The sequence below is a fragment of the Xyrauchen texanus genome, chromosome 18 (assembly GCF_025860055.1).
Source record: "Xyrauchen texanus isolate HMW12.3.18 chromosome 18, RBS_HiC_50CHRs, whole genome shotgun sequence".
NCBI classification, from domain to species: domain Eukaryota; kingdom Metazoa; phylum Chordata; class Actinopteri; order Cypriniformes; family Catostomidae; genus Xyrauchen; species Xyrauchen texanus.
The window spans coordinates 42,235,158-42,260,058 of NC_068293.1; the positions used below are offsets into that span (position 1 = coordinate 42,235,158).

At 39.0% G+C, this 24,901-nt stretch overlaps 1 protein-coding gene across 1 annotated transcript in view; it reads left to right on the top strand.

Moving 5' to 3' along the window:
- The window catches only part of LOC127659347 (potassium voltage-gated channel subfamily H member 7-like), a 97,734-nt gene that overhangs the window by 67,597 nt on the left and 5,236 nt on the right, over positions 1 to 24,901 (top strand). Inside the window, exons 7-12 of the mRNA XM_052149126.1 lie at positions 4,000 to 4,399; positions 9,411 to 9,610; positions 10,450 to 10,452; positions 15,244 to 15,496; positions 23,684 to 23,889; positions 24,060 to 24,144. Of these exons, the coding sequence (XP_052005086.1) occupies positions 4,000 to 4,399; positions 9,411 to 9,610; positions 10,450 to 10,452; positions 15,244 to 15,496; positions 23,684 to 23,889; positions 24,060 to 24,144 (1,147 nt within the window). The remainder of the gene's footprint in view (positions 1 to 3,999; positions 4,400 to 9,410; positions 9,611 to 10,449; positions 10,453 to 15,243; positions 15,497 to 23,683; positions 23,890 to 24,059; positions 24,145 to 24,901) is intronic.

A 24,901-nucleotide genomic window follows, 5' to 3' on the forward strand; every position in this document is an offset into this window, starting at 1 on the left:
TCTTAGAGGTACTAAGTGTGATTCATGTGAATCAGTTCAAAATGCACCTATTTTTTAGACACCGTTTCAGGTTTAAAAATATGAAATAAAAAATGCAACTTTTAAAAGCTTTTTTCGATGCATCTGCATTTTGTTGTATTCGTTGTATTTAGCTTTTTAACACAAGAACACGTTCGGTTTGAACTGCCCATCGGAGTAGGTGCAATACATTTTTGTGAATCATTGCAAACTGTCTGTTTTCCAATGAATCGATACCAAACTCTGATTTAACTATTTTAATAATATACCGTACTTTGATTTAATGTTTAAATGTTTAAATGAGATGGGGTAAAAAATCCACTTGGCATAATTTTTTTTTTTAAACAAATCATGCTTTTAAGAGAATTCAAAGCAAATACATCCGTGTTGAGTAATTTATGGAGAAAAGGCTGAAGCAATATTGAGATGCAATTTATCGCCCAGCCCTAATTTTCCACTATGAATGGTGCAATCACAACTAACAGTTGCAAGCATATGCATTAATTCATCCTTTCATTCAATGCTTAAAAATGCTTTCACAATTATTCAGAAACTGAGATTGTGCTTTTAACGAATGCAAAGATGACTGCACCATTGAGGGTGCTTTAGGGTCAACTGCATATGCTCTGTAGTCAGCCAGATGGATTTGCTGTGCTGTATGGTCAGTAGGCAGAGCATGATGTGTGTGTGTGTGTGTGTGTGTGTGTGTGTGTGTGTGTGTGTGTGTGTGTGTGAGCGTGTATTTATCACTTTGTGGGGACCAAATGTCCCCATAAGGATAGTAAAACCCGAAATTTTTGACCTTGTGGGGACATTTTGTCGGTCCCCATGAGGAAAACAGCTTATAAATCATACTAAATTATTTTTTATGAAAATCTAAAAATGCAGAAAGTTTTCTGTGAGGGTTAGGTTTAGGGGTAGGGTTAGGGTCATGGGATAGAATATAAAGTTTGTACAGTATAAAAACCATTATGTCTATGGAAAGTCCCCATAAAACATGGAAACACAACGTGAGTGTGTGTGTGTGTGTGTGTGTGTGTGTGTGTGTGTGTGTGTGTGTGTGTGTGTGTGTGTGTGTGTGTGTGTGTGTGTGTGTGTGTGTGTGTGTGTGTGTGTGTGTACTACTTAGGGAATGAGCTAGGCCAGGCAGATGGCAGGTAGCTGCAGGATGCATCTCATTTAAAGGCTTCAGGTCTCTTTTCAAAGCACTCTGGCTACGACCGCAGCTTAATGATATTTGCTGGGCTTTATGTCATAGTTGTACTTGTCAACACAACATGCATGCTGGATATTCTGTAAGAGAAAAACATTTTTTTAGAGAGAATAAGTAAATCACTGATTAGTTATATTCATGTATTTTCTGAGATAATGGTCTCTTATACACATGCATGCTGAAATGGTAATATTGTTGGGATGTCTGTGAATTGGCTATACTCCCCTGCTTTAAAAACCAGATTAGACCAGTATGAATTTCCAGGCTGGTTATGATGGTTAGTGCTAGTTTGGTGTTGGTCTAGTTGGTGGATAAGTTTCGCTAAGTTGTTTACAAGCACAACCTATAGTAGCTAGCTAGTGAAGAAGGTCGACATGTATTCGCATTTTTTTATTTTTTATTTTTCAACTTAGGGCACTTTGATTTCCCATGGGTTGATTTTTAATAAAACTAACAGATGTTATAAAAATATTATGTTTTAAAATATTTCTAATATCATTTATGTGTAGACCTTACTGTTTAAGCCTTGTTTAACCTTTAGCCCAGACCCAGACTTTCAATATTAAACTATGTTTTTTTTTTTTCCAAGCTGGTCTGTGGTACCTTATCAACTACTTTATATAATACCGCCCCTAAACCGCATATACAAACATAACGAACAGTGATCTCTTTACCAACATGGACCAGACTTTATGGCATTAACTTCTTGCCGTAGCCACACTGCTGTGGTCCAGGCTTGGTGAATGTCCAAGTCCAGCAGGCACGAGATCAATTCTCATTTGCGGTTGAAATCTATTAATTGGATAAAGTTGCAGTGCGCGGGTCCCTGAAGAAGTGGGCTTCTTCGACATCTACAGCCCCGTCCCTTGTTGGGAGATCATTTGTAGCTGGCAATTACACTGTGGAATCACAAAGCGTGGTTAGATCCCACAGTGGTTATTTTTAGCATATATCTTAATGGATGTATCTGTCAGCATAGCATAGCATGCATACGAGCGCTGACAGTGTGTATGCGAGCAAGCATGGTGAGCGAAGCATGTCATTTTTATTTTGCTCCCACTTTGAGAAGGGTGGACAGAGGCCTGCTCGCACCATTAAAAACTCATTAGTGGATTCTGTTCACAGTGAATCACATTTCTGAGTTATAGCTGGACATGACGAAAAGATGGACGCTTAATTATACTAAATATAAATCTCTTTTGACCTTACAAGAGTGGCCGGATTTTACATTCCAGTGTTTAATTATCCAACAAATCCGCACTCGGGTCATTGACAAATGAGGTGATAAAAATGAAAAATCTTTTTAAAAATCTAGTTTAAAATCTACAATATATATATATATATATATATATATATATATATACACACTGGTGGCCAAAAGTTTGGAATAATGTACGGATTTAGCTGTTTTGGGAGGAAATAAAAGAAAACTTTATTTCACCAAAGTGGCATTCAACTGATCACAATGTATATTCAGGACATTACTGATGTAAAAAACAGCACCATCACTATTTGATTTTTTTTTTTTTTTTTTTTGATAAAATCTAGACAGCAGCATCACTCCAACACCTTATCCTTGAGTAATCATGCTAAATTGATCATTTGGTCCAAGAAAATCTCTTGCCATTATATCAAACACAGTTGAAAGCCATTTGGTTCATTAAATGAAGCTTAACATTGTCTTTGTGTTTATTTTTAAGTTGCCACAGTATGCAATAGACTGGCATGTCTAAAGGTCAATATTAGGTCAAAAAGGGCAAAAAATAAACAGTTTTCTCTAGAAACTCGTCATTCAATCATTATTTTGAGGAATGAAGGCGATGCAATGCTTGAAATTGCCAAAAAACTGCAGATTTCATACAAAGTTGTAACTGCAGTCTTCAAAGATAAAGCACAACTGGCTCTAACAAGGACAGAAAGAGATGTGGAAGACCAGATGTGCAACTAAACAAGAGGATAAGTACATCAGAGTCTCTAGTTTGAGAAATAGACGCCTCACATTTCCTCCGCTGACAGCTTCATTGAATTCTACCCGCTCAACACCAGTTTCATGTACAGGGGGACAGGCCTTATGGGAAGAATTGCAAAGAAAAATACACTTTTGAAACAGAAAAACAAAAAGAAAAGGTTCGAGTGGACAAAGAAACAGACATTGGTCAACAGATAATTGGAAAAGAGTGTTACGGATCTTAACCCCATTGAGCTTTTGTGGGATCAGCTAGACCGTAAGGTGCGTGAGAAGTGCCAGACAAGACAGAAACATCTATGGCAAGTGCTACAGGAAGTGTGGGGTGAAAGGTCAAGTGCTACAGGAAGTGTGGGGTGAAAGGTCACCTGAGCATCTGGACAAACTGACCACGAGAATAACAAGGATCTGCAAAGCTGTCATTGCTGCACATGGAGCATTTCTTGATGAGAAATCTTTGAAGTAGTTTAAGACGTTCTGAACATTGTTTTCAAATTATAATAGTAATCTTTCATGTTATTAATGTCCTGACTGATACATTGTGATCAGATGAATGCCACTTTGGTGAATAAAAGTACCAATTTCTTTCCATAAGAGCAAAATCTGTACATTATTACAAACTTTTGGCCGCCAGTGTATATATCATTTAAGAATGTTTTATTTCCTGGTAGCAATACAAAATACTAATTAAGAAACTGTTTGGAATGTACGGTAGCAACTAAACTGGCTGACCTTTGTTGGTAAAAGGCAACCTGTTATAGAGAATGCAAGTAACTAACAAGCACCCTCTCTTTTCCCCCAGACGACCACTCTAATTGGCCTCTTGAAGACAGCGCGACTTCTGCGATTGGTTCGTGTTGCCAGAAAGCTGGACCGATACTCAGAATATGGCGCTGCAGTTCTGATGCTCCTAATGTGTATATTTGCTCTAATTGCGCATTGGCTTGCCTGCATCTGGTACGCCATTGGAAATGTTGAGAAACAGTTCCTGGAACATAAGATTGGCTGGCTCGATAATCTCGGGGTATCCATTGGAAAGAGATACAACTACAGTGACCCGAATTCTGGTCCGTCCATCAAGGATAAATATGTGACTGCACTGTACTTCACCTTCAGCTCTCTGACCAGCGTGGGGTTTGGGAACGTCTCCCCGAACACCAACTCAGAAAAGATCTTCTCCATCTGTGTCATGCTAATTGGATGTAAGTCTAAATAAAATACTTGTTTAAATTATTTAAAGGGAAAGTTCACCCAGAGTTCGTTTACTCACACCCATGTCGTTACAAACATGTATGCAGTCATTTGTTTTTTGTTGTGTAACACAAAAGGAACATTTTTAAGCAGCTTAAAAGTAGTTCATCAATCCAGTAACGCTTGAAAATTCCTTACACAAAGTTATCATGGGTCTTTTGAATATTCTGACCAATTGACCACTTTTATAGAGCTTTTTGTTATGTTTGGACAGTTGCGGTCACTTTAAACTGTTGCTGTATGGAAAAAAGCTGCATAAAGATGTTTAAAAGATGCTTTAAAGTTCCCCTTTTGTGCTCCACTGAAATAACAGAAAACAAGTTTAGAATGACATTAGGGCAAATTCAAATTTTGGGTGAATGATTCCTTTAAATACCTTAATATTAAGATAAATATATGGGTAGATTCAATGCATATCAAACCTTATTGGCACAATAGATTTAATTGTACACTGCAAATGCATTTTTAGACACTAGACCTACAGATATAAAACAAACTGAATGCTGAAGTTTAAAATCTCAAAACTATTTCCTCTTAATGCCATTCAGAGTCTTTCGCACACACGCTGGGTCTCTTTTGCGCAGCTTGCCCGATCTCTGGCTCACCGCTTGCGGGTGAGGTCTCCTTTCTCCTGTTTATTATGCGCATAATAAACAAACTTGCTCTGCTCCACACAACCAGCTTCTGTGCTAGGATGTTCAATCAAATCGAGCGTGTACCTCTTGGAAATTTATGTCAATTTTATCCATAAGAAGTGGGGAAAAATATTAGTGAAGTACTGTGTATGTATACACACTCACCTAAAGGATTATTAGGAACACCTGTTCAATTTCTCATTAATGCAATTATCTAATCAACCAATCACATGGCAGTTGCTTCAATGCATTTAGGGGTGTGGTCCTGGTCAAGACAATCTCCTGAACTCCAAACTGAATGTCAGAATGGGAAAGAAAGGTGATTTAAGCAATTTTGAGCGTGGCATGGTTGTTGGTGCCAGACGGGCCGGTCTGAGTATTTCACAATCTGCTCAGTTACTGGGATTTTCACGCACAACCATTTCTAGGGTTTACAAAGAATGGTGTGAAAAGGGAAAAACATCCAGTATGCGGCAGTCCTGTGGGCTGAAAATGCCTTGTTGATGCTAGAGGTCAGAGGAGAATGGGCCGACTGATTCAAGCTGATAGAAGAGCAACTTTGCCTGAAATAACCACTCGTTACAACCGAGGTATGCAGCAAAGCATTTGTGAAGCCACAACACGCACAACCTTGAGGCGGATGGGCTACAACAGCAGAAGACCCCACCGGGTACCACTCATCTCCACTACAAATAGGAAAAAGAGGCTACAATTTGCAAGAGCTCACCAAAATTGGACAGTTGAAGACTGGAAAAATGTTGCCTGGTCTGATGAGTCTCAACTTCTGCTGAGACATTCAGATGGTAGAGTCAGAATTTGGCGTAAACAGAATGAGAACATGGATCCATCATGCCTTGTTACCACTGTGCAGGCTGGTGGTGGTGGTGTAATGGTGTGGGGGATGTTTTCTTGGCACACTTTAGGCCCCTTAGTGCCAATGGGGCATCGTTTAAATGCCACGGCCTACCTGAGCATTGTTTCTGACCATGTCCATCCCTTTATGGCCACCATGTTCCCGTCCTCTGATGGCTACTTCCAGCAGGATAATGCACCATGTCACAAAGCTCGAATCATTTCAAATTGGTTTCTTGAACATGACAATGAGTTCACTGTACTAAAATGGCCCCCACAGTCACCAGATCTCAACCCAATAGAGCATCTTTGGGATGTGGTGGAACAGGAGCTTCGTGCCCTGGATGTGCATCCCACAAATCTCCATCAACTGCAAGATGCTATCCTATCAATATGGGCCAACATTTCTAAAGAATGCTTTCAGCACCTTGTTGAATCAATGCCACGTAGAATTAAGGCAGATCTGAAGGCGAAAGGGGTCAAACACAGTATTAGTATGGTGTTCCTAATAATCCTTTAGGTGAGTGTATATATATATATATATATATATATATATATATATATATATATATATATATATATATATATATAATACTGCATTAATTAATAGTTGAATTAAGAGTTAACCTATTGATACGCATTTCCCCCATGCGGTGCTGACGTCACACTGCATACATTTAATATATAATTTACCATCTATAAATGTAATTAATGTTAACAAATTATACATCTATTCAAAGGTCTAAGGGTTCAACATTGATATCCGATCTCTGTTTCACGATAACAATCCTCCAGAAACAGCAATTGAGTTATTTGTGCCAGTACAAATATACAGATGAATCCAGTTCAACACACTTGGGTCAATCGTCCATGACAAGCGTTCATTTAAAAACATCCAATAGCACTTTTTGTCCATAAAAGTGATAAATCTGAGAAATATTTATATATTCTCCATTGTTTACATGTGATCTCGCCTGGAAGAATTACCCTTCATCATCGTTCTTCAACAAACTGCAATCTGAGCAGCATTCATGCTGTAAAACTGTATATGATCTTATATATTAGAGTCTCATAAACAAAACGAGCCTGTCTCCAAAGTCTATTTTTAAAAATGCGGCGTAGTTTTATTCATAATAGCCGAGCAGTGCCGTCAGATTTTGTGCCATCTTGAAAGGCAGAGCCTCGATTTTACCACTGTACACTTCCAGAGATTTGACAGAGAAAAAGCTGCAGGAACCTCATTTATTATTAGATCATCTTCAAATTTGAAACGTAACTTCTTTAGACTCGTGTCTTTGAGAACATTGTATTTCTGGGTTGTCTTGGCACTTCTATCTATTGTTTTTTTAGATCATAAAAACATGTTCAGCACAAAATATTTCCATTACTATAAACTTCAGCTTCTCTAACTTTAAAAAATAACAACATATATTAATTCTGAAACCTGGGAAATAAAGCACAAAGTGTCTTCTTTCAAAAGATACTACAACTGTGTCCATACTCCAAAGGGTCCAGTAAATGCAACCATTTAAGTTCAGGTATGTCATTTTCATGGTTTGTGCTCAAAAAGTGGTGAGTATCAACAGGTTAAACAGTCAACAATTAATCACACAAATTAACACATAATATTTCTCAACGCTAATATATATATATATACACTCAGTGACCAAAAATCATGCCATGGTCGAAATCCCGGAGATCACATTTTTTCCCCCATTCTGATGGTTGATGTGAACATTAAAGGAATGTTCCAGTTAAGTACAAGTTAAGCTCAAGCAACAGCATTTGTGGCATAATGTTGATTAACACACACACACAAAAAAATCTGGGTTACAGTGAGACATTTACAATGGAACATTTGAACATTAAATACTCAGTGTTTTACAAGTATAACTACTTTTTACTAAGAGGATAAAAGGATATGCATGTAAACATGATTTTAATGAGATAAAATTACTAACCTTTTCTGTGTAAAGTTATAGCCAGTTTTGCAACTAACTTACATTGAAGATGTAGTGTCAACAAACCCTAAAACGACAATTTCTGTCTTTAAACCCTCCAAAATTGTCCCCATTGACTCCCATTGTAAGTGCCTCAGTGTAACCTTGATTTTTCCTTTTTTAAAGTAAACGTTGAACGAGTTGAAATGATTTTTTGTGGTTATCAACATTATGCTTAACTTGTATCAAACCCAGATCATTCCTTTAACTGAAGCTTCAGACCCGTATCTGCATGATTTTATGCATTGCAATGCTGACACACAATTGGCTGATTAGATCATTGCAGTAGATGTAGAGGTGTACCTAATAAAGTGGTCCCTGAATGTGTGTGTATATTTATATATATGGTACTGTGCAAAAAATGAAGGGACTTGTGAAAAATGTTGCATACTGAGGATGTCTTCGAAAATAATGCCATAAACAGTTTTCATTTATCACTAAATGTCATACAAATTCCAGTAAACATAAAAAAAGCTAAATTCATATTTGATGTGACCACCTGTGCCTTTAAACAGCACCAATTCTTCTAGGTACACCTGGACACAGTTTGTCTTGGATGTTGGCAGATTGGATATTCCAAACTTCTTGGAAAACTTGCCAGAGTTCTTCTATTTCGGCTGTCTCAACTGTAATCCCAGACTGACTCAATAATGTTGAGATCTGGGCTCTGAGGGGGCCATACCTGAGCTCCTTATTCTTCTTCTATTCAATTCTATTTGCAAAGAGAATGTTGAAATCTAAAATTGATTTTTTTGTGTGAGCAAGAGACAGACTCAGTGGGTGTGGCGTCAAGCCTCTGAGAGGCATTTATTGAAAATAATAATAAACATACAATGTTCATAAATGGGCATAATAGTATCCATGGGGGAAATTGTCCAAAATAAATGGGGAATCTTGCATCCTCGTGGTGAAACTGGGCTCTGTTAAGGTCGGGGATATGTCCAAGAAATGGCACAGGTTTGAGCGGGGTCCAATGGCCGCACACGCTCCTCTCCTAAGTCCGGGGCACGTGGGGCAACGGCGTCATTGGTGGCCTGTCTTCCCAGGCCCATGGCAGGTGAGAGGGGAAGGCGGCCCGGCCTCTAGCCTATCAGCCACAACGCCTGCTGTCCTCCCCGGAGACGCAACTAATTTGGTTCGAGGTGGGGGTCCGAAGATATCATTTACAGTACATATTTTTATGGGAAAACAGACCCAAATTATTGATGAAACTTCTTGCACTCATGGACATATCCAAAATTGTGTCCAATCAAATGTTCTCTAAAATGATAATACCCTAGTGCCATCTGCCCCTGATTAGAAAAAGCAATTAGAAAATCATGTTCACTAGGAAATACATCATCACTTTCAAGCCATTTCATGGGAACTACAAACATATGCAACATACAAAGATCATTTAGGTCCAGATTCAACTATATATGTCATGCAATATACATTTCTTTCATGTGTTCATCTCTCGTTCATGTTTTCTCCAGCTCTGATGTACGCCAGCATTTTCGGCAATGTTTCTGCCATCATACAGCGGCTGTATTCTGGTACGGCACGCTACCACACGCAGATGCTCCGCGTCAAAGAGTTCATCCGTTTCCATCAGATCCCAAATCCACTCCGACAAAGACTGGAGGAGTATTTCCAACACTCATGGACCTACACCAATGGAATCGACATGAACACGGTGCGTGTGGAGTCGTTTAGTCACCATTTAGCCATAGATGCTTCATTGTAGATGTGTTTTCAAATGGTTACTTAAATACCACATGCCAACCTCAAAATTGTAATCACTTTCTGGAGGAACATAGTTAAGTGGCCCTTAAAGGGATAGTTCATATAAAAATGAGAATTGTGTCATCATTTATTCACCTTCATGTCATTCCAAAGCTATAGGCGGTTATTTATTCCATGGAACACTAAAGGAGAAATTGTAAAGGTCTTGTCTGCTCCAAAAAATGTTAAAATCACCATAAAATAGTTCATATGATTTGTGCACTATATTACGAGTCTTCTGAAGTCATACTATAGCTTTGTGTAACAAAAAGACTGAAATTAAGACATTATCCAATCAAAATGTTCCCCTCAGATATAACCAAATGGCATTGCCATCAAACTTGATGCTACAGAGGGAAAGAGAAATCACAAAACAACTTCTGTAAGGCTTCATAAGACTTGGAATATAGAGCACTTGAGTCATATGAACAACTTTAAGGGTGCTTTTTGTCCTTTTTGAAGGTTGGTAGCCCCCTATAAGCTTTCGTTGCATTCGAAAAGAACAGGACAGAAAGTCTGCCAAACATTTCCTTTTGTGTTCCACGGAAGAACGAAAATCATGCATGTTTGGAATGACATGGCGATGAGTGATTGCTGACAGAATTTCATTTTCAGTGAACTGTTCCTTTAAATTTGCCTATCTGCAATACTATTTAAACATGTCATGTTTATGTACTGAAAGCAACACCTGTCTCTCTCCATGTCTGCTTCATATGAACTGGAATGACCTCGTCATGCTGGGAAGAGCAGGAGGTATTTATATAAACACAGATCTCATCTTCATTCATACTGTAGCTCTAGATACTCTCTTGTAGAGCCATCACACATCACTTTGTTCTGGCCACACCAATGCTCATCTAAATAAAACCCATTTCAGTAGTACACTGCATGAGCAGAAATCTTGCATCAAGGTCTCTTAGAAAAAGAAAATGCATGCTTCCAGAAAAGCCTTTTAGCAGTGGATTTTAGGGCTTGGCGTTACAGCTAAATTGTAATATTTTGCGTTATTTATTTATTTATTATTTCAATTTTAAAATTATATTTTAATATAACAAATTCACATCTTTCAGTCCTTTGACTTACGTCAATTATGAGATTTATTTATTTGCTCTGAAATAGCTCTGTGGCAGGGTGGAGGGCGGAGCCGGGTCATATAGTCATGACCCGGCCCCGCCCTCCACCCTGCCACAAGCTCAAAAAGACGTTTTGTGGTAACAAGATTGCATTGGTCAACATACGTAAATGCATGACATTTAACAGCGTTTATAAATATCTTAATTTATCAATAAACTATTGTTCATTGTTAGTTCATGCTACCGTAGTTCATTAAGCATTAACTAACGTTAACATTACAACTTTTATACTTTGCGGTATAAAATAAATAATCTCATTCATACGAGACAAGGACAAAGCCGGAGACAAGCAAGGATCGCAAATCTAGTCTAATGACATGGTCTTTAGGAGACATAATGGCCGAATAAAACGTGCACGATATTCATGATGTCACTTAATTTCATATCTCCAGCTAAATCATTTTGAATACATTGTGAAATATCTGATATATCGTCCAGCCCTAGCGGATGCTAGGATGCTAGCGTGAATTAAAATGCATGTTGAAGAGCTATAGTAGCCATTCTTGCTTAGATAAAAGTTGCACTTGTTGATGTGAGTCTGCATGTTGCTAAGAAACTGATTCTTTTTTGATTGCCGTACTGAACTCATTATTTCCTCTTATTTAATTGATGATTGCACTGCTGGCACTTGGAGTGGGTACTACTTGCTCACAGTCAGACAGTAACTGTGTGAATACTTAGATTAGTATATACAGTGGGTATGGAAAGTATTCAGACCCCCTTACATTTTTCACTCTTTGTTATATTGCAGCCATTTGCTAAAATCATTTAAGTTCATTTTTTTTCCTCATTATTGTACACACAGCACCCCATATTGACAGAAAAACACAGAATTGTTGACATTTTTGCACATTTATTAAAAAAGAAAAACTTAAATATCACATGGTCCTAAGTATTCAGACCCTTTGTTCAGTATTTAGTAGAAGCACCCTTTTGATCTAATACAGCCATGAGTCTTTTTGGGAAAGATGCAACAAGTTTTTCACATCTGGATTTGGGTATCCTCTGCCATTCCTCCTTGCAGATCCTCTCCAGTTCTGTCAGGTTGGATGGTAAACGTTGGTGGACAGCCATTTTCAGGTCTCTCCAGAGATGCTCAATTGGGTTTAAGTCAGGGCTCTGGCTGGGCCATTCAAGAACATTCACGGAGTTGTTGTGAAGCCACTCCTTCGTTATTTTAGCGGTGTGCTTAGGGTCATTGTCTTGTTGGAAGGTGAACCTTCGGCCCAGTGTGAGGTCCAGAGCACTCTGGAGAAGGTTTTCGTCCAGGATATCCCTGTACTTGGCCGCATTCATCTTTCCCTTGATTGCAACCAGTCGTCCTGTCCCTGCAGCTGAAAAACACCCCCACAGCATGATGCTGCCACCACCATGCTTCACTGTTGAGACTGTATTGGACAGGTGATGAGCAGTGTCTGGTTTTCTCCACACATACCGCTTAGAATTAAGGACAAAAAGTTCTATCTTGGTCTCATCAGACCAGAGAATCTTATTTATCACCATCTTGGAGTCCTTCAGGTGTTTTTTAGCAAACTCCATGCAGGCTTTCGTGTGTCTTGCACTGAGGAGAGGCTTCCGTCGGGCCACTCTGCCATAAAGCCCCGACTGGTGGATGGCTGCAGTGATGGTTGACTTACTACAACTTTCTCCCATCTCCCGACTGCATCTCTGGAGCTCAGCCACAGTGATCTTTGGGTTCTTCTTTACCTCTCTCACCAAGGCTCTTCTCCCCTGATAGCTCAGTTTGGCCGGACGGCCAGCTCTAGGAAGGGTTCTGGTCGTCCCAAACGTCTTCCATTTAAGGATTATGGAGGCCACTGTGCTCTTATGAACCTTAAGGTCAGCAGAAATGTTTTTGTAACCTTGGCCAGATCTGTGCCTTGCCACAATTCTGTCTCTGAGCTCTTCAGGCAGTTCCTTTGACCTCATGATTCTCATTTGCTCTGACATGCACTGTGAGCTGTAAGGTCTTATATAGACAGGTGTGTGGCTTTCCTAATCAAGTCCAATCAGTATAATCAAACACAGCTGGACTCAATTGAAGGTGTAGAACCATCTCAAGGATGATCAGAAGAAACGGACAGCACCTGAGTTAAATATATGAGTGTCACAGCAAAGGGTCTGAATACTTAGGACCATGTGATATTTCAGGTTTTCTTTTTTAATAAATGTGCAAAAATGTCAACAATTCTGTGTTTTTCTGTCAATATGGGGTGCTGTGTGTACAATAATGAGGAAAAAAATGAACTTAAATGATTTTAGCAAATGGCTGCAATATAACAAAGAGTGAAAAATTTAAGGGGGTCTGAATACTTTCCGTACCCACTGTATATATATATAATATTACAGTAAATGATTGATCTATTCCAAAGCCTAGGCAGCATTTTAAGGCATTATAAGCATTTTCCCAGTGCAAAGACGGTTCCAAATAATATACAAAAGAATATCAATAAAATTATTCAATTAAAAGATTACTATTTTGCCATATAATTGTGTGTTCAATGTATTGTTATGCTTATTAAGAGCGTTGTGACATTAGCCTAGCAACATGATAACGGTAAACTCTATTATGAGGGTCAAGACTTGTTTGATGCACAGATATGCTGCCTATGTAGAACGCAGTATTTGGAAAGCTACTCATAACTTATAGTAGTTGAACTATAAGTAGTTAGCTACACTACAAGTTACTAAGAAAAAGTAGCAGACTACATTGAATATTTTAATATTTACATAAAATATTTTAAAACATATAACAAAGGGATATTATATAATTATGCTGACAGATGTTCTATAAATAAAGTTATATATTAAGTCCATATAAATATAGTTAAATAAACTGTGATTTAAGTTATATTATTAAAGGGACAGTACACCCCAAACTGAAAATGATCTCATCATTTACTCACATGTATGACTTTTTTATGCAGAACAAAAACAATTAATTAATTTATTTATTTTTGAAAAATATCTCAGCTCTGTAGGTACATACAATGCAAGTGAATGGTGACCAATAATCTTGAAGCTCTAAAAAGTACATTAAGGCAGCATTAAATTAATTCAAATTACTCCACTGGTTAAACACATATCTTTAGAAGTGACATGATAGGTGTAGGTGAGAAACCGATCAATATTAAGTAATTTTTTCTATAAATCTCTACTTTCACTTTCACTTATTAATTTTTTTGTAGCGAGTCACATTCTTTATGCATATCGCCACCTACTGGGCAGGGCATTTATAGTAAAAAGGACTTAAATATTGATCTGTTTCTAAATCACACTGAGCGGAGGACGGCGGGGCCGGGCTGGAACACCGGTCCCTAATCAGCCTGATAGGGGTGTGCGAGGGATAAAGGCGGCCGGTGATGACGGTTTGAGAGAGAGAATTACAGGCAGCTGCTCTGTGTGTTTATGTTTGTGTGTTTTTCATTTATTTATTTATTTATTAAACAATTATTTATATTGTCAAGCCGGTTCTCGCCGCCTCCTTTCCCTTAACCCGCTTTACACACACCAATCATGTCCCTTCAGAAGACACGGATTAAACCACTGGAGAATTATGAATTATTACAAAAGCCTTTATGTGATTTTTGGAGCTTCAAAGTTTTGGTCATCATTCCATTGTGAGGACCTATAGAGCTGAGATAGTCTATTAAAAAGCTTTGTGATCAGCAGAAAAAAAGAAAGTCATACACATATGGGATGTCATGAGGGTGAGTAAATGACAGAATTTGTATTTATGGGTGAACTATCCCTTTAAAATCATCTTAAAATACAGTGTTGAAATATTTACGAGAACAGTATTGCTTTTAAGCACAAAAATACTGTTCAGATTTGCATAGGTTATATCCTAAACATAAATTAGGGGGGCAACTTTAAATTAAACATATACAAATAAAACAAAAAAACACAGTTTTATACAAATGGGGCAGTGGGGCTTGATGGTTAAGGCTTTGGGTTACTGACCAGAAGGTCAGGGGTTCAAGCCACAACACCGTCATGATGCCACTGTTGGACCCTTGAGCAAGGCCCTTGACCCTATCTGCTCCAGGGGCGCCATATCATGGCTGACCCCTGCGCTCTGACCCCAGCTTAGTTGGGATATGTGAAAACAAATACATTTAACTGTATATATGCAAACATTTATGTATAATACCTATAAATAATCGATTCACTAACGCTACATATAAATTAATCTGTGAATAAATGCTCTGAAGGCTATCAAAATAAGTCACTTTTGGAGATTTCAGATAGGTGACTGTCTATGTAGGCTGTAGTCAGCAAGGAGCTTTTTGGAACAGATCCCATATCACCACAGAATAATGAGAGTGTAATTTGGGATTCACTAATGTGCTCCCTTTAGTCTTGAATGATAATGGAACTGATGGAGCTGAATGATGTTCTCTTTCTGCAGGTCTTAAAAGGGTTTCCCGAGTGTTTGCAGGCTGATATTTGTCTCCACCTGAACAGCAGTCTGCTTCAGGGATGCAAGGCCTTCAGAGGTGCTACTAAAGGCTGTCTGCGTGCTCTCGCCATGCGCTTCAAAACCACTCATGTGCCCCCTGGAGACACGCTTGTGCACTGCGGGGATGTGCTCACCGCACTCTACTTCTTGTCTCGGGGTTCCATCGAAATACTGAAGGAGGACATTGTGGTGGCCATTCTGGGTAAGATATCAAAGGCTTGTTTTAAAGGGGTCATAAATAATCAAAAACTGCAACACAATTGCACACAAAAAGGCAAGCTCTATATGGGTGTGTACCAGTCGACCTGGAAACAAAGTTGTGTTTACACAGTATACCGGGTTGACACTAGCCTATTTTCCATCCACCTTTCGCGCTATTTTGTTGTCGACAAAGTGAAAATGCAGGGAACTTTTTTTCCGATATTTGCCACCTTCTGCCCGTTTCCATTCAAATGGCCTTTTATTGATAAAAATGGTGTGCGTGATGACGTCATGCCTGATAAAAGACTTTGTAGCATACGTTTTGGTTTATCGCAAAAGAAATCTGCCCTGAAGCTGTTTCCATACAGAAATGTGTTTATCGCTAATTCGCCTCCCAGATGTCCCTAATTTTTTTCCTCTGAAGTTTGGGTAGATTATTGAGACAATTCATTGAAATTAGCCAGTTTACTGTCATTTTAATTTCACAAATAAAAGCAATCAGAAGAGGAGGAATTGCAATCAAAGAGGAGCAGTTGCCCTTCTGATGGACATCTAATCCTTCATCTAATCTAAAGCATCGCCATGGCAACTGCATTATGTCCCGCATATTTCTCCAGCAACTTTTAAGGACCAACTGAACTCAATTATTGTCTAAATTAATGCAAATTTAAATTTTCTGAAGAAGCAGTAAATGCAATCCGAGGTAAAGATGGTTAGATTTTAAATATTTAAACGTTTTAAATGTTCAAAAGCTCGTTTTCTGACAGTGAACTCAGCATTGGACAAATAGTTCTGATAGTTTATTGTCTTGAGAAAACTCTAGAACATTCTGAGAACGTCATTCAGCCGACTTTATTCATCTACAGAACAGGGTACGGCTAATTTAAGTTTGTGTAAAAAAAAGCATTTATAGGTCTAAAAAATATTTTTTATCGTTTGGTAAATATATTTTTTTTATTTAATGCTTTTTTCGTTTGGTTAGTTATTTTTTTAATTTAATCCTTTTTTAATTTGGTAATTAATTTTTTTAATTTAATCCTTTTTTCGTTTGGTAAATATTTTTTTTTATTTAATGCTTTTTTCATTTGGGAATTTATTTATTTAATTTAATGATTTTTTTGTCGTTTGGTAATTAATTTTTTTAATGTTTGGATTTTTTTCGTTTTGTAATAAAAAAAATAATTTAATGATTTGTTTCGTTTGGTAATTAATTTTTTTAATTTAATGATTTTTTTGTTTGGTAATTAATGAATACACTTCCTGTAGCACTTGCCATAGATGTGACTGACTTGTCGGTCACTTCTCACACACCTTACAGTCTAGCTGATCCCACAAAAGCTCAATGGGGTTCAGATCCGTAACACTCTTTTCCAATTATCTGTTGTCCAATGTCTGTTTCTTTGCCCACTCGAACCTTTTCTTTTTGTTTTTCGGTTTCAAAAGTGGCTTTTTCTTTGCAGTTCTTCCCAGAAGTCCTCCTGAGTCTTCTCTTTACTGTTGTACATGAAACTGGTGTTGAGCGGGTAGAATTCAATGAAGCTGTCAGCTGAGGACATGCGTCTATTTCTCAAACTAGAGACTCTGATGTACTTATCCTCTTGTTTAGTTGCACATCTGGTCTTCCACATCTCTTTCTGTCCTTGTTAGAGACAGTTGTGCTTTGTCTTTGAAGACTGTAGTTACAACTTTGTATGAAATATTGCAGTATCGCCTTCAATCCTCAAAACAATGATTGACTGACGAGTTTCTAGAGAAAGCCATTTCTTTTTTGCCATTTTTGACCTAATATTGATCTCAAGACATGCCAGTCTATTGCATACTGTGGCAACTCAAAAACAAACACAAAGACAAAGACATATTCCTCTTTGGTTTCTGATATATGCCTATATAAAATAATCTGTACTTATTACTTTTGAGTGGACAGACCCTTATGTAAGCTATATACAGTAGCTAGTTGCATTTCGACAGCTGCAGTGCAATTAATTGTTGTATAAACTTTTTCAGATCAACCCATCTTTAAACAGCACGTACAAACAAAGCATTTTTTTTAAATGTAAATCAGAAAGATGTTTATTGCCTGAAAATAAGTGCTTTCAGATACATTTTACAATTTTCAATAGTGATATTTCATTAAAAAAAATACGTTTTTATTTTTATATCACAGCATTTTACCTAGAGTCAAGCTTATTGTCTCTTTAATCCTCATTAAGCTGTTAAAAGTCTTAGAGCACAAAAGTATTTAATGATAAATTGGTCCTGCTGTCATTACTCCAGCCGCATCCCGAGGAGGACTTAATGCCTAGACATGTTGTTTACTGATACTTGCGGATAGCAACAACAGAAAGAGGGCACACACTGTATCTCCCAGTGGGTAGATGATGTGCCGTTGTTCTTACAGCAGTCTGAGAGCAGAGGTGCCCAGAGTGCAGTTTACACTGTCTACAAATCAAAATGAGGAGTGAATATGCCAGAATATGCCTGTGCAAAAATGTCAAACCGATGCACATTTCAGAAACAAGCTTGTCTTTCCTTTCAGCATTTTGCTTTGTTACATTCAGTGTCTAGAAGCCCTGGACATCAGGTCTATCTAATAAGAAGTGGCTTCTGACATTTCTGACATTAAGTGGATCCCGCTGGAGGTGTTTGGCATCTTCAAAGCACAGGAGAGGGCAGAGAGAGAGAGAGAGAGAGAGAGAGAGAGAGCTCCGTGCACAGCTCAAAGCTGTACTTATATAAATATTAGTAATATTTGAAAAACGTTTGTCCATGAAATCAAAGTCAAGGGGTATAGCCAACATGCATATAGTCATTGTGTTGTCATTTGACAAAAAAAAAAAAAGAAAATGTTTTTAAATGCGTTACTGAAAAATTTGTGATAGTTACAATAACAAAAAATACCTTGAAAAGTATGTTTGAAAAAATGATTGGGATCAAGATGCAAGGAAAGCATTTTAATACTGTAAAGGGATCAATGGAAAGGAGGAGGCGAGAACCGGCTTGACAATATAAATAATATTTTAATGATAAACTTAAAAGACAAACACACACACATGACGGACATGTCCATAAACTATCTCTCTCTCCCGCACGATCTTCTGCAGTCGGTCTTTATCCCTCTCGGATGCTTAATTAGCCTAATACGGGACCGGGTGTGTAGGATCACGACCCGGCCCCGCCCTCTGCCCTGCCACATTCCTCCCTCGTTCTCTCAGGCTGGGGAGCCCCCGGCATGACGTACACCCCCCCCCTTTCCCTGGGGGAGGGCGTGCCCTAAGCCCCGTCTGCCGGCAGGTCATCCCCGTCTACCTGGACGAGGGAGGGGACAAGGGGAGGGAAACAGAAATAATTAAAATGGTGGGGTACTTCCTGTAACAGTGTAGTACCCCCCCAAAAAATCACAAAAACTTAAACGAGAGGGAAAAGGCCAACGCAGAGCGACAGTGAGAGGAGAGAGAGATAAAACATTTTTTTTTAAAACCTACTCGCTGGTTCTCCGATACGCCATAGCTTGTTCCTCGGCCACTCTTCCACCCTTTATCGGACGACAGCCGCGCCTCTCCGGGCGGATCAGAGGCAGACCTCCAGCCCCTGGCAGACGGAACGCCCCACCGTGTTCTCGGGGAACAGAAGGTGTCTCCCCCGCCCCTGGCAACGGTTCTCCCGTTCCAGGCGGTCGGCAGCAAACCTCCCCACTCGCGGTCGGCGGTCTCAAAACCCGGCGCATTTCAGCGGCCGATAGATGACTCCTGCGCCCCTGGCAGCGGCCCTGACCGCTCCAGGCGGTCGGTTAGGAGCCCCTTCTCCCCTCGCGGTTGGCGGCCATCGTCCTCTTACAGGCGGCTGGGCTCCTTGTCCCCCGGCAGATGGCCGCGGCTGCTCCGTTGGGGTGGACGGTAGTGGCGAGAACTCTACTACGGCTTATCCCTCCTCCTTGCCGGGTTTTCAGCACCAGTGTAAAGGGATCAATGGAAAGGAGGAGGCGAGAACCGGCTTGACAATATAAATAATAGTTTTAATGATAAACTTAAAAGACAAACACACATATGACGGACATGTCCATAAACTATCTCTCTCTCCCGCACGATCCTCTGCAGTCGACCTTTATCCCTATCGGAGGCTTAATTAGCCTAATATGGGACCGGTGTGTAGGATCATGACCCGGCCCTGCCCTCCGCCCTGCCACAAATACTTTTACTTACTGGTTACACCATTAAAGCAATTTTTTTTTACAATGCATACAGCATACTGCAGAGAGTAAAACTGCCTAACAGTAAAAGTATGCCATTCCGAACACTGCTTTTAACCATTTGGCTGTGGTTTTATGTATCGCGTGTAAAGCCCTGATGTTGTTTAATGTAAGTGTGGTACAGGCTTAATTCGAGCAGTTGATAGCAACAACAATTATCAAGCCCTTTTCCTCCTAATGTCACAGACGTAGTGTGTGTGACAGGAGTTCTGAGCTCTGATACTGTTTAAACACTGGGTTCATTCATCAAATGAATATTCACAGGCTGATCCGATAACATAATAGGACCTAAACAAAGAACAGTACATCCAACACCTGGGAAAGTTCACAAAGCTCGCTGAGTGACTATTTGTGTTTAAAGCCATGTTCCAGGTTCAGTTTGAGGCATAATGCAATTTCCACAGACAAAATTTCAAATAGTTTTTTTATTTTTTATCCCTTTCTCCCAATTTGGAATGCCTAATTCCCACTACTTAGTAGGTCCTCATGGTGATGCGGTTACTCACCTCAATCCGAGACCGCCCATCCGCACATCTTATCACGTGAATCGTTGTGCATGACACCGCGGATACTCACAGCATGTGGAGGCTCATGCTACTCTCCGCATTGAGGGCGAGAACCACTAATCGCAACCACGAGGAGGTTACCCCATGTGAGTCTACCCTCCCTAGCAACCGGGCCAATTAGGTTGCTTAGGAGATCTGACTGGAGTCACTCAGCACGCCCTGGATTCAAACTCGCAACTCCAGGGGTGGTAGTCAGCGTCAATATTTAAATTGTGTTTACAGTAGAGAACTTACAGGACAATGGAAGTCTATGGGGTAAAGTATAAATTGTCCTTTGTGAGGTAATCCTGTTTACCACAGGACCTGACACTCGTTAATGATTTTTTTATAAAAATAATAAAATAAAATAAAAGTTACAGTAAGGCACTTACAATGGAAGGGAATAAGGCCAGTTCATAAACACCAAAATTAGCATCATTTTTAAAATAAAGCCACAAGGCGTAAACGTTATACATGTTAATCAATGTTGGGTAAATGACTCAAAAATTAATCCACTACAAATTACTATGATTATTTTACATTTTAATTAGATTACTCCAATTAACTTTGTTAGCAAAAGTAATCACATTACTAATTACTTCACTTTGAAGTTACTTTCTAAAACACTTTTCATAGAAACATTAGTTTTTTGCTCAACAAATGTAAAATAATGTCTATTTCCTCCTTGTTTGTTGTTGCACACCCTTCAACTGTCACAAAAACACAAACAGATGTACATCTGAACATATCAATATGAATAGGTATAACCCAAGTAATGTGTTTAAAAGTAATTACCTTAATTGAAAGTCAGTATCTGTAATCTGGTTACAAGAATTTAAAATGCATTACAATACTTTTGGGTAGAAATGTAGGGGGCGCCAAAAGCGAGTGAAATTGTGTGAATATTAGATGGCGGTTTAAATGTGTAAAACATGCCTCCCTAACCTAAAACTCGAACCTAAATCTAACTAGAAGTGTCCGTCAAGCAAATGAGAGGTGAACAAAACAGACATCCTTACCCTAAACAAACACCTAAACTTAACCGGTAGTGTTGTAAAAGTAAATGTGACATGAAAAGCATATTTTCTGAAGCAACCACGTTATTTTGCATCACTTGCATGCTTGTCTGGTCTCGAACCGCAGTTTTCCAAGTATAATGTCAAACACTCTTATCAGGTGGGCTACCGCACAAGCTAATCACATTGGAATAAGTGTGTAAATGTAGGTGAGTCATAACTGATATTATGCTGCAAATAAAACCAGGAAAATTCCTTAAAAAAGAAAAAGTCAGAGTTTCTCATCTCACCTTTGCTCTACTCAAATGCTTTATGTCTTCCTCTTTATACTGAGCTTAGGAAAGGTATCAAATCCCTTATCAACGGTTCAGACATTCTAGCCAATTCAGTTTAATGTCACCTACAGCTCAGTTGGTTCTGACTTATTTAAAGCAGAATCGCTCTGAAGGCCTGATATTTACCTGAGAAGTGTCCCAACTGAGAGCCCTCACTTTGACTGCTAGATGGTGAATTACCTTTCCTATGTAGTCTTATTTTTTATATCATTTTATATCTTATCTTTTGCTATAAGCAAAGAGACAATAATGAACAAAAAATGTATCATTAAATTAAAACGAGATTGCCTGAAGGATTATTTTAAGACTACATTTTGCAGCATTGAATAATTTTCTTTGAGGTCCACTTAAAATGTTAGCCAAGGTTTCTTGAAGTTTGTTTTTATGTGAAGGTTGCTGCAGTGCTCTTTGCACTTTGTTGGCCACTATTCTCTGATTGCTGGCTCTTTCTCTGTAGTTTGTCACCAAATATTCCTCTTATAAACATGAGGGGTTGTTTATTTAAAAGTTGAAATAATGCAGAATGGCACAACCACTCATGCTAAGTCTTTAAAGGTTTATACGTTATCGTTAATAATCGATTCACCTCAGGCGAAAATAAATAAAAGGTTTACTTCCAGAACCAGACTGTTCCTCTCTATATAAAGGTGTTTTCTTTGTATGTTTTGTTTGTTTGCTTGTTTGTTTTTTCAGACATCACATGCATGAGAAGGGGGGAAAATTGTGAATAGGATAAGAGGATAGGAGAGAATGAGAGAAACTGAAAATGAGTGAGAAGGAACAGTTCACCTGATTTAAACTGGTTCATAATCCAGAGAGAGAGAGAGAGAGAGAGTTCTGATAATCCGCATCCACAGATTCTGACATAATCTGACCCGCACTTATACACACACAATCAACATTGAAAATCCCATGCAGACGTGCAGACACATGCTATGACATGCACACAAATACAGTATATCAAAATAGATGCACAGTGCCATACAGTTTCCAAGACTCTGTGGTTGTGCATCTTGTACAAAACATAAATAGAAAGGCAACACTTCCCTAAGGGGCAGTTCACACAGACATCCGTTTGCACTGTTGTTCAATTATTTGTTATATGTAAACATGCACTAGATGGATTTCTTTGACCGATGCATTGTTTTAGACACCATTTGGAGATTAAAAGTAAAATAACTTTGACACAGTTGCATTCTGTTTTAACTTTTTTTAGCACAGGGACTCGTTCAGTTTGAACAGCCCCTGAGAATATCACACTGAGAATTAGCATGATATGCTAGTCTCATGTAGTAAGATATTTAACTATTGGCATAAAGTCTGGTCCACTTTACAGAACTGCCCACTTAGACAGGAAGAGATCATCTGATGCACATGTAAAGCAACCGGCCACAGTCAGGGCTAGACTGGTAATCTGGCATACCGGGCATTTTACCGGTAGGGCCGATGCACTTTTGGGCCGATCAGGGGCGGACTGGCCATCGGGTGAACCGAGCGGGCCAGTGGGTTGGCCGCGAAATGGGGCGAATGGGCTGCGACAGTGCTGGACTTGTAATCTGGCATACCGGGCGTTTTCCCGGTAGGGCCGATGCACTTTTGGGCCAATCAGGGGCGGACTGGCCATCGGGAGATCAGAGCGGGCCAGAACGGCGCCACTATATGCAGAACACCCCGCTCAACAACTTTTGGGTCTCCCCACCCCCCTCAACAAGGCCAGTTGCCATGTAAAATCCCAGGCCGATTTCTCTTCCCAGTTCAGCCCTGGGCCGCGATAAGCTAAAATGAGCCACCGCATTACGCAAAACGGACCACAAAACGGCGACGCGATATGCAGAATAGGACAGCGAACACATGTGAAGTTGCATATCAATGGTGATCTCAAGCCAATTTGTGGCATTTTTGCCTACATCAGTAAACAGGTGGAATCCTATTCATTTATTTTTTTAAGCAACATCATGAATTAAAACACCAAACATAGTTCTAATGACATGCTAAAGCAGTTTCATGACTTAGAGACCAAACCTGAGCCTGTCATTTACTCTCTAGGTAAGAATGACATATTTGGCGAGATGATCCACTTGTACGCCAAGCCTGGTAAATCTAACGCAGATGTGCGAGCGCTGAGCTACTGTGACCTGCACACGATCCAGAGGGAGGAACTTCTAGAAGTTCTGGATATGTATCCAGAGTTCGCAGATTATTTCCTCACCAATCTGGAGCTGACCTTTAACCTCCGGGATGAAAACACAAAGGTACTTCCCATCAAAAGCTACAAAATGTCCAGAAATGGTATGTGGAATTGAATACATTGAAATGTTGTTTGCCAGCACAAATTTTTCAGGGAGATAAATATTCCATGTTAACCATGAAACAAAACAACTTGCTCGTCAGGCGTTTATTTTGTGTTCTCTCTTCTCCTCAGAACACATATTTACAAGCCAGTGATTCAGATGGAGAAGATACAAAGAGCAGACAGAAGATTTCTTTTAAGCGTAAACCATCCAAAGGTGAATATGATCCATTTATTCGGCCTGATCTCATGACATATACGTGATCATGGCCACATTTTTGCAAACCAAAATGACATGCTTCACTAAACATTTTGCTGCAGTTTCCCAGTGGAATGTCCAGCAGGGGGCGCCACAATCGAGTGAAATGGTGTCATAATCAGACATGTTTTTTTTTAAGGGGAATTTTAGATGGACGTTTTAATGAGTAAAATTTGTATACATTTTAATACGTTTAATAAGAAAAAAAACGTACTTACCTTACCTAAATATGTAACCTTAACCTAACCAATAATTATATAAAATCAAATGTGAGTTAAACAAAAAGAGACACCCTTACCCTAAACCAACGCCTAAACCTAACTGATAATGTCCTAAAAGCAAATGTGACATGAAAAGCACATTTTCTGAAGCAACCAGGCTATTTTGTGTCACTTACATGCTTGTCTGGTCTCGAACTTTGGATTTCTGAATGGAAGTGGACTGTGTTAAGCTAATTGAATTATAATGTAAATGTGTGTGAGTCTGTAATACAAGCATTAAAATGTATAATTTTTTAAATGATGTGTGATAGTAAAAGTGTTTCGATGTCATAACATAGCAGTGTGTGCTTGAAAAGCAAAAAATATGTGTTCATTAATTCATTATCAGTTGTACTTTTTGGGTGAAAGTGAATAAAACGCCAGGAAACTGCGGGAAAACATGAAGAAACGTGAAACGTCGCACGCAAAAATAAGTTATAGTAACGTTCATTTTA